This window comes from Geotrypetes seraphini, chromosome 5 (assembly GCF_902459505.1).
Source record: "Geotrypetes seraphini chromosome 5, aGeoSer1.1, whole genome shotgun sequence".
NCBI classification, from domain to species: domain Eukaryota; kingdom Metazoa; phylum Chordata; class Amphibia; order Gymnophiona; family Dermophiidae; genus Geotrypetes; species Geotrypetes seraphini.
In genome coordinates this window covers 86851857-86867699 of record NC_047088.1, presented here as the reverse complement: position 1 = coordinate 86867699, position 15843 = coordinate 86851857, and the positions used below count along the sequence as shown (strand labels likewise).

The 15843-nt window shown below is 42.5% G+C and overlaps 1 protein-coding gene across 3 annotated transcripts in view; it reads left to right on the top strand.

Annotated features, from left to right (window-relative positions):
• LOC117361380 overlaps nt 1-15843 on the top strand; it is a 138110-nt gene that overhangs the window by 104254 nt on the left and 18013 nt on the right. For 2 of the 3 annotated variants that reach the window (XM_033946624.1, XM_033946622.1), the window contains one exon: nt 10859-11062. In XM_033946624.1, the coding sequence (XP_033802515.1) occupies nt 10859-11062 (204 nt within the window). The remainder of the gene's footprint in view (nt 1-10858; nt 11063-15843) is intronic. The other variant, XM_033946623.1, reaches the window with a different exon arrangement.

The following is a 15843-nucleotide window of genomic DNA, read 5'->3' as shown; positions in this document are numbered from 1 at the left end:
AAGAATTTTCAAACTATTGTTTAAATTTATATCATGCTTTATGAAGCAGCTTATAATACTTTTAAAAGACACATGGGGAATCTCGGAATGCCACTTGTCTGCTTGTTGGTTCCTTCAGTACAATGTGGCAGCACTCGTCACTGGCTCACCCAAATGTGCCCTCTATTCTATTCTAATCTCTTTTTTTTCTTTTTTATATTCTTCACAGTGTTTCTAATTTTAATTTTTCATACTGTTTCTGTGCTCTTTAATAAATAAATAAATATGCTAATATCTTTAAAGTCATTTCCAAAATCTCAATTCATTGAATTTTTATCTCTTCCATATGTTTTCTTAGTTTCATTCAGAAAACATATGGAAGAGATAAAAATTCAATGAATTGAGATTTTGGAAATGACTTTAAAGATATTAGCATATTTATTTATTTATTAAAGAGCACAGAAACAGTATGAAAAATTAAAATTAGAAACACTGTGAAGAATATAAAAAAGAAAAAAAAGAGATTAGAATAGAATAGAGGGCACATTTGGGTGAGCCAGTGACGAGTGCTGCCACATTGTACTGAAGGAACCAACAAGCAGACAAGTGGCATTCTGAGATTCCCCATGTATCTTTTAAAAGTATTATAAGCTGCTTCATAAAGCATGATATAAATTTAAACAATAGTTTGAAAATTCTTTGAGTGGATTGATATTATAGAGTGCCTAATAGGATTGTGAGACTAGGAAGAAACATCTAAGAACAAACAACAATAAGATAACTTTTTGATATTTGTGCTCCTAGTTCAAATCAATCAGCCACACTTCATGACTGCAGTCAAATATGGGAAAGGGGACCAGTTACAAACAATGTAACAGGAGTGATAAAATGCAAGTGTTGAACTGAAAGAAAATCACTCCGTGGACCTGTTCAAAGTATTATATGGATGATATAACAGAGTTCACAGGCTTGCTCAGAATCATGGAGGGGAAAACTGGGGCGAACCCCAGAGGAAAAACCACCTCACAGCCCAATCATCGCATGGACAAGTAAACCAGAGGTTATATCAATTCATATATGTTTTTACGTTGTGAAAAAACTACGGTTTACTATAGTTTATAGTCAAAGAACTTAGGCAAACTTAGCTTGCAGCTTGTGAGTTCCGACATGCATGTTTCGGTCCTGCCTCAGGGAACACACAGGAAAAATCTTAAGAGAAACACTCATGCGATGGGAGATTCCAACAGAGGACTGTTGTCTCACATAGAGAAGCACACAATGCGCAGTTTAACAGCTTAACAGCCTTTTCAAAGCTGTTAAACTGCGCGTTGTGCGCTTCTCTATGTGAGACAACAGTCCTCTGTTGGAATCTCCCATCGCATGAGTGTTTCTCTTAAGATTTTTCCTGTTGTTCCCTGAGGCAGGACCGAAACATGCATGTCGGAGAGTGAGAAGTGAGAAGTAGGGATCAGTAAAGGGATGGGTGAGCTAAACTTGCAAAGAACAGGAGCTAGCTAGGGAACAGTACATTAGAAAATGAGAAGCAGAACAGACTAAATAGATTGAGGAAGTGGAGCAGGAAGAGAACTATTAAACTGCCTGTCCCCAAATATAAAACATAAAATTATACCTATGCAGGAGGAGTAGAGGTGGGGGTGGGAAGAAGAAATTAGGTGAAATTAAATAAAATTGGGGGAATAGTGGTGTAGAAAGGGAATGGATGGAGAAAAATGGTTTGAATGGAGAGAGAGAAAATATGATGCTGACAATCTACAAGGGGGAAGAGAGAGTGGCAGGATCCTAATTTTTGATATGTCCATATTACCTGCCCTGCTCTTGACATTTAGATATAGGCTGATCACTCACTACCAAATGTATTTTTTTTTTGCCATTTTTTTTTCTTTTCTGGATGAGGTGAAATTTTTTGTAAGTTGAGCACCCCCAGTCATTTTCAAAAGTTGACTCCTGTGGTTTCAAGTCATGTGTTTGGTGATGGGTGGAGTTATTAGGTTTTGTGTGTTAATGGGTTTGGAAAAGTTGTCAGGACTTGTGTATGTCTTGGGATGAAAGGGGGTAACATAATGTCTTCCTCAGTGGCTGTCTGTCTTTATGGATGGATGAGCATATAAATTCCCCACACTTAAGCCAACAGCAGCTCTTTTACCCACTCTTTCAACCCTCTTCCTACTACTTCCTTACATATTTGTCCCAAGTATCTCTAAATTCCCTCACAATGTTATCCTCTACCATCTCTGCTGGTTGGTTATTTCATACTTTATCTACCTTTTTTTTCTAATAGGTTTCATGCTTAATCCAGCACCAAGCTTTGTTATAATCTATACAACCAACAAAGTAGTTTTGATTTTTCTCTTAGGTTTCTGCAGCTGGTGTCATGATTGTTGTAGTTGTCCAGGATATGGCAAAACCCAGACAAGTGCAACAATTATAGTTTGGATTTAATTTATTCACTTTATATTCTGCTTATCACAATGAAACATTAAAGTGGTTTACAATAAATGATATAAAAAATGCAGTACCATATTTTTTTTAAAATTGCATGTGTAGATTTTTAACACATTAATACACAGCAAAAAAAAAAAAAAATTAAAATCAGTTGGATGCACAAATCTGAACCCTAGCTCTTTTTAAAACGCTAGGTTTTCAAGGCTTTTCGAATTGGCAAATAATCGAAAATACTCTTCAAATATGTTCCACAAAAAAGAGCCAGTGTCTGTGACTTGCGCTTTTCACGGACATTAGTTGCAGTGTGTGGACCAGCATATTGGCTGACAGTTTTATCCAGTTATCCTGTAGGCAGTCTGTTTTTACTATACAGTCTCGAATTCTGATTTGTTAACCTCCAAGGAAGGCATTGTTATGCTGAAATATGGTACTGTGTTGGGTTGTGAATATACACAAGAAGTTGCAATAAACCTTTATGTTTGATACTATACTCAAGAGAGAGTCAATCTTTTTGACCCTACTTTCTGCTTTTTAATGTAGTATCTGCCATAATATGCTTGTGAATTGTAGAATTATAATCCTGGCCTTTTCATGCAGGTTACTCCCATACTGCCTATGTCTGCCCACTGGCTTATAGTCTCTCTCCACTGTGGCCAACTAAATTTTCTTCCCATTTCCTTCTACCTGCCCTTACTGTTGTATTTTCTATATGTTTCAAGCATACTTCCATTCTATTATTGTTTTGATTGCTTCTGCCTTTGCAGACAGACTATTCCAAGCATTTACCACCCACTAAAGGCTGGATCCACAAAGCTCCAGGCAACATAAGAATCGCTTTACTGGGACAGACTGAAGGTCCTTCAAACCCAGTATCCTGTTTCCAACAGTGACCAACCCAGGTCCCAAGTACCAAAACAGATTCTATACTGCTTATCCTAGGAACAAGCAGTGGATTTTCCCAAGCCATCTCAATAATGGCCTATGGACTTCTCTTTTAAGAAATTATCCAAACCTTTTTTAAACCCCGCTAAGCTAACTGATTTCCCCACATTCTCAGGCAACGAATTCCAGAGCTTAATTACACGTTGTGTGAATAAATATTTTCTCCGGTTTGTTTTAAATCTACTACTTAGTAGCTTCATCGCATGTTCCCTAGTCCTAATATTTTTGGAAAGAGTGAACAAGCGATTTATATCTATCCTTTCCACTCCACTCATTTTTTTATAGACCTTTATCATATCACCCCTGAGCCGTCTCTTCTCCAAGCTGAAGAGCCCTAGCTGCTTAAGCCTTTTATCATTTTTTTGCCTACTCTGTACCTTTTCTAATTCCACTATATCTTTTTTGAGATACGACAACCAGAACTGCACACATTATTTGAGGTACAGCCATACCATAGAGCAATACAAGGGCACTATAATATTTTTCATCTTTGTTTTCCATTCCTTTCCTGATAATTCCTAACATTCTATTTGCTTTCTTAGCCACCACCGCACATTTTATTCTTTATCGTCCCTCCAGACCGGCACAGAAACGGATGGGTTTATGCTCCTCTGCCAGCAGGTAGAGAATGAGACACTAACTTTTGGCATCAGTACAAGTGGATTGTGCAGCCCCTCTTACAATCGGTCTTTTCTCAGTCTCCAGCAGGCAAAGTAGTCTGTTTGTGCGGTCTGTGCTGAGGTTTGTTAAGGCCTGTTGGATCTAATTTGTGAATCTTTCTTTTCCCTTTTTCTGTCTGGACTGAACTTTGGGAACTCTCTCCGGAGGTCCTACCGATCTCGGGGGTGTCACACTTGGATGGGTCTTGTCCCTCCCCCCATTTTTCCTATCTCCCCAGGTTTTTTTTTCTGAATCTAGAGGAGCCTCAACTGTACTCCTGGCCACTGTTACCATTACAAACTACAGTTTACAATGCCTGGGGAGTGTGCTTTTTCTTGATACAGCCTGAGGCTGCTGTTTTTATACGGCGCTGTGCATGGGTTTTTAGCGCATTCATTAGGAGCACTTCAAAAAAGCAGAAAAAGTGCATTTTCTGTGGGCACCAAGCAGTAGATGTGGCTGGTATGTGCACAAAATGTTCCAGCTGCCTGGAGAGACCTGGCTTTGGGTGTCGGCGTGCCGGTTTCTCCTTCGCGCATGCATCGCTTGTTGGTGGGGGTGAATCCCAGACTTCCCCTGCCACTCATACTGGGATTTCCTCAGCTGCTGGCGGTCAGTCAGATTCAATGTTGTGGACTGCCGGGGAGGCTGGGGATTCCTTTTCTGCTACAGCTGGGGCGGCTGGCAGTTTGTCTATAGCGGTGGGATCGGCTCTGGCTTCTGTGCCGCATGTTTTCTGGTGACATTTTATCAATGGCCCTTCCTTCAGTTTTGGTGGGAAGCGTGTCTACATTGCCTATGGCCTCAGGCGACCTTCCTCCTGTCTTGGAAAGGCAGGAAGAAGTCTTACATGTGTATTTTGCTCTATTTTGCTCCTAACATGAATGCTCTGTTGCCACCAGGGATTTTTCCCCCTGATTTGGTGTTGGCCATTGTCAAGGCTTATTTACATGCAGCTGGGGGTCTTGCTTTGGTGCCAGGGGTCTCAGGGTTGTCTGGGGTTTTGTTTCTTCCACGGTCGCCCCCGTTCAGTCTCCTGCCGCGCTTGCCCAACCCTCTCAGCCTTCGTCCAAGCAGCCACGAGCATCTTGGGATGAGGATTTTTTTTATGGCTGACCATTTTCTTAAAATTGGTCTTTCCAACACAAAAACACAGTATGCCTGGCAGAGCATTCCAAAGTTTGACACCCGCTGCTGACATCATTGATGATCCAATTTTAACATGAATGATAGGCTCCTCCCCTCTAAAGTCAATTTCATAGTGTTGTCAGACCTTAGATTTCTTTTCGGTTGATAAATTTCAAACAATTATTTTAGTACCCTTGAAGCAATGTAGTTTGCTATACTGGTTTGTTAATGTTATATGCTCTCCCATATTCATCTGTATGTTCCTTTTTATGTTCATTGATGGACTTGTTTACATTATTGGTTTTTATGTTGGTTTATTCATTCTTATGCACTACATGCTTCTTTTGCCATTACTTTTATGGCTATGCTTATACTCATTCTTTGCATTTGTTCTTATGCTGGCTTTTTTTTTTTTTTTAACATGTTTTTATGTTTTAACTCTATAATGCACCTTTATCTGTATTAGATGCTTACTTCATGTCATTATGCATTTTGACATCAGCTTTTTTTATTTTGTATGTTTTTTATATAGTCTTTGTGATTATATTGTCTACTTAGATGGTTTTAAGTTTTCAATATTTGTTTATTAATGTTTTATATATTCTTTACGTTGCATATCTTTTAATAGTGTCCCATGAGGAAGGTGTTTCCATACGCCGAAATAGGGTTCCCTGTTGGGACTATACTTGGTTAATAAAGATTGTATTACGGGTTGAAAAGACTCCACCCTTGCCTTTTTTTGTTTGACTGCTCTTTCTTGAAGGTGAGGAGTTCTTCTGTTTGTCTGCAATTATTTTCAGGCATATCCTTTTTCCACAAGGATTCTCTTTTAGCTCTAATAGCTTCCTTCACCTCACTGCTTGACCACACTGTCTGCTGTTTGGTCTTCTTCCTCCTTTTTTAATACATGGAATATATCTAGCCTTTGTTTCTCTTAAAAACTTTATTGATAGACACCTCAGACCTTAATACCCCTATAACATGCCAGATTTGCTCTGGCTGGCTGGCTGAGGAGCACCTGTGTGGCACGTGCTTCCATCTTAGTGCTGGATTTAAAAAGGAAAATTATACCAATTTTTTGGATTTGACCTTCCACTCAAACCAGTTCCTGACCCAGCCCATTGTCCGTCACTTTGAGACCCATCCCAAGGGCAATCAGTTTATTTATCAGAAGTCTGTGTGGAACACTGTTAAAGGCTTTGCTAAAATCTAAATACACCACATCTAGTGCACTCCCTCTATCCAATTCCCTAGTCATCCAGTCAAAGAAATTGATCAGATTTGTCTGACAAGACCTACCTCTAGTAAACCCATGTTGGCTCCGATCCTGTAATCCACTGGATTCCAGAAATTTCACCATTCTCTCTTTTAAAAGTGTTTCCATTAATTTGCTTACCACAGAAGACAGACTTACCAGTCTGTAATTTCCTATTTCTTCCTTACTTCCACTTTTGTGTAGAGGGATCACATGCACCCTTCCCCAGTCCTCTGGTACCACTCCCAACTCTAGAGAAGCATTGAAAAGGTCAGTCAGCAAAGCCACCAGATCTTCCCTAAGTTCCTTCAGCACCCTCAGATGTACACCATCCAGCCCCATTGCTTTGCCTACCTTTAATTTAGCTAGCAGCTCATGAACACAACCTTCTGAAAATCGATCAGGGTCTACCACTTCTCCATCCCTATTTGCATTTGTCTTCTGCGGTCCCACTCCTGGCGCTTCTGCCGTGAACACAGAACAGAAATATTTGTTAACAATTCAGCCTTTTCTTTATCAGCTTCTATATATTTCTCCCCTTCATCTTTGCATCTCACAATGCCACTTTTGCAGTTCTTCCTATCACTTCCTAGCATCAAGCACTATGACGGACCTTCCTAGCTGTTTGAGCTATTATGGAGACACCTGAAATTATAAAAGGTATAGAGAAGGGTGATAAAAATGATAAAAGGGATGGGACGACTTCCCTATGAGGAAAGGCCAAAGCGGCTATGGCTCTTCAGCCTGGAGAAGAGACAGCATAGGGGAGATATAATAGAGATCTCTAAAATACTTTAATGGAATGGAACCAGGTAGATTTGAATCGCTTGCTTACTCTTTCCAAAAATACTAGGACTAGGGAGCATGTGATGAAGCTACTACATAGTAAATTTAAAACCAGAGAAAATATTTCTTCACTCTTGGAATTCATTGCCAGAGAATATGGTGAAAGCAGTTAGTTTAGCAGGATTTAAAAAAGGTTTGTATAATTTCATAAAACAGAAGTCCATAAGCCAATATTCTAGTGTAGTGTATCTAGTAGTCTTGAACAATATACATCTGAACCCTCAAGTTGCTTACAGAATATCATCACTCGTCTTTCAACTCCGCCTCCTTCCCAGCAGGTTTGTTTCTGCCCCCTCAGTTTTTCTTCTGCAAATTGTTCAGATGTGTTTGTGCTCTGCGTTTATTTTTTGCTTGTTGTCTTTTTATTATTTTTTTTTTGGGGGGGGTCCCTATCGTTCTAAGACTCAGTGCTCAGAGGTTTCCTTTTGTTAGGACTTCCACCTGGGAAAAAATACAGACTCGCATAGTGGAAGTCTGCTGCTAGCAGGATCAGACCTCAGGGACACCTGTCTAGCCAGCCTGCTGTAATAATTTTGGAGCTCTGGGGCCGTCCTCTGGTAGCTGCTTGCATCCCTGATTTATTAGAAGCTCGAGCACTGGCTGTTTGGCTCCTCGGCTTGGCTGGGATTAATAGCAGGCCAGCGTAATCCTCCTCCAGTCAGGCGAGAGAGTTTCTGGGGGTTGAGGTTCAGTCCGACTGGCAGCCCGAAGACCAAATTCTTACAGCAAACCAATGAGTCAGAGTTCCTTCTCCATTTGTTCCAGCTGAACTTCTGAGCTGAGGCAGGTAGGCACCACATGGCACAGTGAGTAAGGCTATTAAAGTCTATGGGGAAAATCCGGGTGGGAGGGGGCAGGCTACCCTAGTGAAAAGGGATACTCGGAGGTGGTCATTTCCATTCTGCTTAGAACTAAGAATCTCTTGACAGTATCAGCCTTTGCCAAGGCCTAGAAGACTTTTCGACAGTGATGTGCTTAGATTGATGCGGAGCCCTTAAAAGCCACGATCTCGATAGTGCTAGAATTTTTGCTAGAGGGACTTGAGAAGGGCCTGTCGGTCATTTTGCTGAAAGTGCAGATAGCAGTCCTTTCATGTTGCTGAGCTTGGAGAGATAGCATCTCTGGCCTCTACCCAGATGTGGCAAGATTCTTTAAAGGGGCTGTCAGGTTGTACCCTCTGGTGCATCTATCATGCCCATCTTGGAACCTTAATACCATTTTGCAAGGTCTCAGTAGGGCTCCGCATTAACCCTTGCAGAAGGTTTCCCTCTTAGATCTGACAGTCAAAACGGTGTTCTTGGTAGCGATTACATCAGCGAGATGAGTCTCTGAGTTATAGGCTCTCTCTTTCCGGAAACTGTTTCTTAAGATTACAGAAGCAAGGCTTTCCTTATAAACGAATCTGTCCTTTATACCAAAAGTAGTCTCTGCCTTACATGTCAATCAGGAAGTCCATTTGCCTGCCTTTCAGCCTATGGGATCGAAGGAAAAGGACAAAATATTGAATTTTGATGTCGAGAGAATGCTTCTTCGCTACCTCGAAGTTACCAATGAGTTTCGAGTCTCTGATCATGTTTTTGTTCTAAGAAAGACAGGTTTGTGTCCAAGGCCTCGATCTCCAGATGGATTAAAATGGTAATTTTCTCTATATATATGGGTTGTGGTAAGCAGCCGCCAATCGCATTGAAGGCACACTCCACCAGAAGAGTAGCTACCACATGGGCAGAGGCTTGGACGGTCTCCCTTGTGAAGATTTGTAGAGCTGTGACATGGTCTGCTCTTCATACCTTTACCAGGTTCTATAGAGTAGAGTGTGGTAGCCAGGAAGGACGCTGCTTTTGGGTCCTTTATATCAAAGGTAGACTCAGTAGTCCCTCCCTAGACTCAAGAGACTGCTTTGGTACATCCCTAGCGTTCAGGACTACTAGACACATTGCATTAGAAAGATTACATAGGTTCTTACCTTGATAGTCTTCTTTCTTGTTAATGTGTCTAGTAGTCATGAAGCCCCGCCCTGTAAATGAGCTTCACCTGCTTTTGGTCTTAATTTCAGTCTGTGTCTGACTGTGAAGAATTTCTCTGTCCCGCAGCTAAGCTGAAAAGAAAAAAAAAAAGATATCAAGTCTGAGTTTCTGCTTCTTAGCAGGACATGCAAGTAGCTATAAGCTCCATAAATGTTAGTGCTGGTTGTACACAGTTTTGTATGTTTTTTGATAATGTTATACTTGTTTCAGAGCAGAACAGAAGTATAATGTTAGGGAATTCTCCCCATTGCCTGTCTTCCATTACAGTGGTTCTTGACTGCTTTTGTACAAACTGAGGGGGTAAGAGCAAGCCTACTGGGAAGGAGGCGGAGTCGAAAGATGAGTGATACCATTCTGCAAGCGACTTGCAAGTTCAGATGCATAACCCTAGCATACAGGACTACTAGACAAATCTACAAGAAAGAAGATTATCAAGGTAAAAACCTTTTCTTTAAGATGGACTTGGGGAAATCCATTGCTTATTCCTAAGAGAAGCAGCATAAATTCTGTTTTACTTCTTGGGATCTTGCCAGGTACTTGAGACCTGGGTTGGCCATTGTTGGAAACAGGATCCTGGACTTAATGGACCTTCAGTCTGTCCCAATATGGCAACTCTTATGTTTTTATATTATACTCAAGAATATTTTATTCAGGTATGGCTATGTCAGCCACCTGGATATCACTTGGGGGTATGATGTTTTCATGTAAACTAAAAAAAAACCAAAACACCCCAAAACCAAAACTTTCTTCTCCTTAAAGAAATATATTATTACTGGAGAAAATGCTTCATTAATTTATATGTAAATGTTTGTAAATATCTCACACTTTATATTTTGAAAGATAAGAGGACAGTATGTCTCCCTTTGTTGGTTTCATGATATTCATTTCTTATGGCCCATGCTGAAGGTTCTTTAGGGTTTCTGTATAAATTTTGCTTTTCATGGTCCATATCAAGGCCCTTTTCCATGCCCTGTTCCATCTCATCTAAGATATGGGAAAACATATCTCTTACCTTTCTTTTGACCCCAAGAAGTACAGTTTTAGGCAGAGTGGATGAAGAAATGGGCAGGATTAGTCTCTTTCCTCTCTCAGGTCTAGGTGTGTATGGGCTGGTGCTTCTCTCATACTCAAGATCCAGAGGTGCTGCTGAGTTGCAGGTTTCCATTTCATTCCTGTTATCCTCTCGTGTTCCTTGCTTTTGCTCACTTTTTTTCCTGCTTTGCTGCCTTCTCCCATTCTTCTCTTGATCATGGCTCCACCAAGAGTAGCTATGAGACAGAAAGTACTTTTCTTTCCTTACTCTTACCCCCAGAATTCTAACACCAATCAATCAAGAGGGAAGGCAGGAGCAGAGAAGATAATTCATTTTCTTCTGTCCTCCCTAGTCACGGTCTCCCCAGTGATGGCACTGCTGTTAAACAACCTCTGCTTGAGCAGCACAGTATAGAAGCACTGGCAATCCAGATGTTTACAGGCTTGATATGGAGTCTGGAGATGGTTGACTCTGGGTCCAATCCAGAAAGGTGACAAAGGAACCTTAGATTTATGTTTTGTTTCATAGACTTATTCTTATCACCCTGCATCTTTGGAACAGGATCATCGTGCACCAATCTGGGTCTGATCACATTGTGCCCACCAGGAACAGAGACAGACACAAGTCAACAGGAGGAGATAATCGGAACACTGCAGGAACGAGAGCCTACGTCCCTCCAGGCCACACTGCAAGCTGTTCGTTGCTTTGTCCCTGATGCCAGTAGTGACACTGGTAAGTGCCTGCAGCAGAAATGCACTGTGCACAAAAAATAGTCAATCTGGTTTAGAGGTTTCAATCTCTGTGGTGGTAAAGAATGAGGAGCGATTTTCAGAACTTAGGCGCAGGATTTGGATTTTGGATTTATTATTCGCCTTTTCAGAATCCAAGCTCATAGTGTGTCACATTCAGAATCACAAGTTATTTCCTTGTTCAAGTGGGCTCACAATCTACATTGTACTTGAGGTAGTGGAGGACAAATAGACCTGTCCAGTTATAAAGTAGTTCAAACTCTGCTAATTCTGGAAATTCTGGTCTATATCAAGACAGCAGTGACAATAATTGGAGAGGCATTTGTAAAGTACATGCATGCTTTTATCATGCATAGTTTCCACTAATTTATAAATGGCGCCTAACAATAGGCACTGAGAAGTGTGGCACATAGCGATTGTCAATCTTCAGTTATGCGCCATTTATAGAATGGCACCTAAATTAGACTTAGGTGCTGATAGGCATCAAAATCTTAGGCACTCCCTATTTATGCCAGGGTTTTGTTAGCCTAAATACCGGTGCCTAACCGCAAAATGCCCAAGATCTGCCCACAACCATGCCTCAGGCTAGTTGCCTACCACCAGTGTTCCCTCTAAGCGGGCGGGTGTTGTGAGCAAACTTTTTTCACCGTGAGCCAAAAATATCGGGCGCCAGCAAGTTATGAGCCAACTCGCCCGATTCTCCTCTCGCCGCCCTGCCATCTGCCGTACGCCTCTTCCGATCGTGCGCTGTGACGAGAAACGTGTGCGCTGCGATGTAATATTTTGTGTGCCAGCGCACACCAGCGCAGCTTAGCGGGAACACTGGTTCAAATGGTTTTATTTATTTCCCCAAATTTATTTTTGTTATACGCATTGAAAATATTTGATATTGCGTTTAAATCAAAATCTCAATAAACTTGAAACGAGTGCCCGTGAGATTGTGGGAGGGTTAAATACTCAAAACTTAGAAGTTTTTGCTACGCCAGCTTTCTGGTATCTTTACATACAGTGGCGTACCTAGCATATGTAACATCCGGGGCCCATCATTTTTTGGCACCCCCCCCCATCTGTAAGAAAAACATGATTTTTAGTAACAAACCACACGTCACACATGAGTACCTAGGAAAAGGCAGCATCTTACATATTGCAGTGAGCAGTACATCAATACACCCATTGTAAAACTAAACAAGCCAGACCAGCACAGATCAATCCTACACCGTCAATCCTAACAGAAAACCATGTCTTTCGAACACACAGAACACAGAAAACACCTTCGCCTAGTAAGGAATATGTAATCACAAACTAACCCCTCCCTCTTTTACAAAACTGTAGTGTGGATTTTAGCTACGGAGGTAACAGCTCTGATGCTCATAAAATTCTGAGCATCAGAGCTGCTACCACCAAGGCTGGTGCTAAAAACGCTTCACAGTTTTGTAAAAGGGGGGATAAAATAAAAATACATAGACAAAGGTTAAATTGAACCAGCAAGAAGCTGGACTCTGCATACAATGCTTCACAGAAACAGTGACACATGTCTCCTAAAGCAATAAATAAATAGAAATTTTTTTCTACCTTTGTCTTCTGTGGTTTCTCCTTTCCTCATCTTCTTGTAACTCTCTTCCTTCCATTCACTGTCTGCCGTCTCTCTTCCCCTATATGGCATCTTCTCTCCTTCTATGCCCCTTCCAGAAACTGTATGCCTCCCCCTTCCATCTCTCCTTTCACCCCATTGGTCTGGCATCTCTCTCCTCGCCTTCCCTCTCCCACACCTCTCCTCATAGTCTGGTATCTCCCCTTCCCTGATTCTCTGGCATCTCTCTCCTTTCTTTTTCTTCCATCTTTCGCTCCCCCTCCATGCTCTCACATCTCCCCCTTCCTTTTCCCTTAGACTGGCATACCTTCCTCCTACGCTCCAAGCCCTGGCATCTCCTTTAATTCCCTCCCTCATCTTCCTTCTCCCTCCAGCTGGGTACCGCAACACTCTTCCCTGCAGCTCTGCACTTCCCCACAATTGCCATGCTTCGGTTCCTCTTCTTCCTTCCTTCCCCCCCCCCCCCCCCCCGCGGGACCCTGCGGCACCATCAACTCTTACTCCCTCTAATGTCGGCCCTGCAGCTCCAGACTTCCTCGCACCTTCTCCCCTCCCCCTTTGGATCGCTATTATTTTAAATGTTATAGCCGCGGAGCTGTATCCATCAGTGGAGATGTCTAACCTCGGCCTGCCCCGGAACTCTTACTGCAACAGTGACTTCCTGTTCCTGCCTAGACGGGCGGCTGCTGCAGTAAGAGTTCCGGGGCAGGCCGAGGTTAGACATCTCCACTGATGGATACAGCTCCGCGGCTATAACATTTAAAATAATAGCGATCCAAAGGGGGAGGGGAGAAGGTGCGAGGAAGTCTGGAGCTGCAGGGCCGAAATTAGAGGGAGTAAGAGTTGATGGTGCCGCAGGGTCCCGCGGGGGGGGGGGGGGAGGAAGGAAGGAAGAAGAGGAACCGAAGCATGGCAATTGTGGGGGAGTGCAATCCCCCCAATGCGTCCCCTTACCTTACCTCCCCTTACCTTTGCGACGCGTGTGTGCGCTGTGAAGAGAAACTTTGCGCTGCGATGTAATATTTTGTGCGCGTGCGCAGGCCAGCGCACCTTAGCGGGAACACTGCCTACCACCCATTTAATTTTAATTTCTAGTGCAATAGGTGTGTCATTCTGGATGGATGGGTATTCAATCTGAAACTGCAAGCTGTGCAGAAGGTTTCAATCACAATTTTAATCTTTCCAGTGCACTATGCTACCCCCCTTCAGTTTTTCCTTGTGCACACAAGCTGGAAGGTGTCTTTCTGATCTGCTTTGTTTTAAACTTTTTTATTTTGGGGTTTTTAGTCTGAATTTTGGAGGTTTCGGTGTCCATGGGACCCCGATATTGTTGGGACAACTCTGCCTGGTAGAAAAAGCAGACTTAAGTGTCTAGAGCTGACAGGCCAATCCCTCAGGTACCCATTCAGCCAGCCTGTTTAAATATTTAAGGAGCTTGGAATCCATTCCCCTAGAAGCTATCTTGCCCTTAAGCGCAGGCTGTTTTGGCTCCCATAGTGGACGCTATGGGCTTTCAAGGTGCCTGCTTCATTTCGCCTCCCCACTTCATGCGCAGGTCCATGAGGGTCTGATACTCCAGTCCGGCTTTGGACTGACTGGCAGCCAAAGATCTCATCATTTTGGAGCTGGACATTCCTTTTTCAGGCAGTATTACGTCTCCATATCCCAGCTACACATGTGAGCTGAAGCAGGCTGAGGCACCATTACAGCACAGCATGGCACAGTGAGTACCTGCTATTTATTGCAGCTAAAGACAAAATCGGGTGGGGGGTTCTTTAAAATTATTTTGTAAAGGTTTCTGAGGTTGCTCAAAGGGTTGTCCTTCCCCTAAAACCCATTTCTATGTGTGTTTTGTGCTTTTTTCAGCTGTTTTTTGGTGCTAAAACGCTGCTGTGGTATCCATTTTGGATTTACCGATTTTTGTTTTTAAAGCTTCCACATGCCTCAAAACACTTTGTTTCTCTTAAAAACTTTATTGATGGACACCTCAGACCTTAATACCCCTATAACATGCCAGATTTGCTTTGGCTGGCTGGCTGAGGAGCACCTGTGTGATGCAAGACACGTGGAGGGGGGGCCCTTGGGCTTAGCCCACTTGGATGTCTCTAGGGCTAGGGAGCCGCAGTGGATTGCACCAGTAGAGAGTAAAGTGCTTCTAGAACCCAGGATAGTGGCTTGGCGAAGGACAGAAGTGTAGACACCATAGATCTCAAGAAAATGAAACTGGACTCTTCTGTGGGAGTCCTGGAGCTATTTCAGTAGGGATTCATCCCTGACTTTGTGAATTTCATGTGGCAGACAAATCACAGTGAACTACTGGGTGCTTGATATCCTTCAAGAAGGTTACAAGCTCAAATTTGCCCATCCTCTGCCCGATTTATTCATGACCTCTCAATCAGGAAGGCTGGAGAATGACGGCAAAGTAATGGCAATAGTAAACGTCTGATAGACATTCAAGCTATAGAGCCCGTTCCAGCTGAAGAATCGGCCTTGGGCAGAATACTCCATAAATTTCATAGTACCAAAGAAAGGATTGGAGATTGAATCTCAAGGTGGTCAGTGCAACTTTGAAAATACACAGTTCTGCATGTTGACAGTCTGCTCAGTTGTTGTGGCGATGGCTCCAGGGGTGTTCCTGGCCTCTCTGGATTTAATGGAAGCCTACCTTCATATTCCCATATTTCCAGTGTACAGGAAGTTTTTAAGATTCCACATGCTACAGAGGCAATACTGGTTCTCAGTGCTCCCCTTTGGTCTGGCTATGACTGCTTGCACCTTAATCAAAGTGATGGTTGTAGTAGCAGCACATCTCTGCAAGGTGGGAATACAAATGCATCCATACTTGGGCTAATCAGAGCCCTGTCCCTAGTTGAGGGAGAGAAAGCAGTGTCCAAAGTTGCCCAGATGTTACAGAACTTTGGCTGGATTGTCAGTTTCCGAAAGAATCACTTGATGCTGACACAATTGTACTTGGGAGTATACTTCAACATAGTGGAAGGCCATATCTTTCTTCCAAAGGCACGCAGACATAAGCTTTGCAAACAAATAATGGGCCTGTTGGCCATGCCAGCCCTACAGCCTTTCAAGTCCAGTTATATAGAGTGCTAGCTCTACAATATTTCACACATTGAAACCTCAGAATTCCACAGCTGTTCTAAGTTAATGTGCTAAGC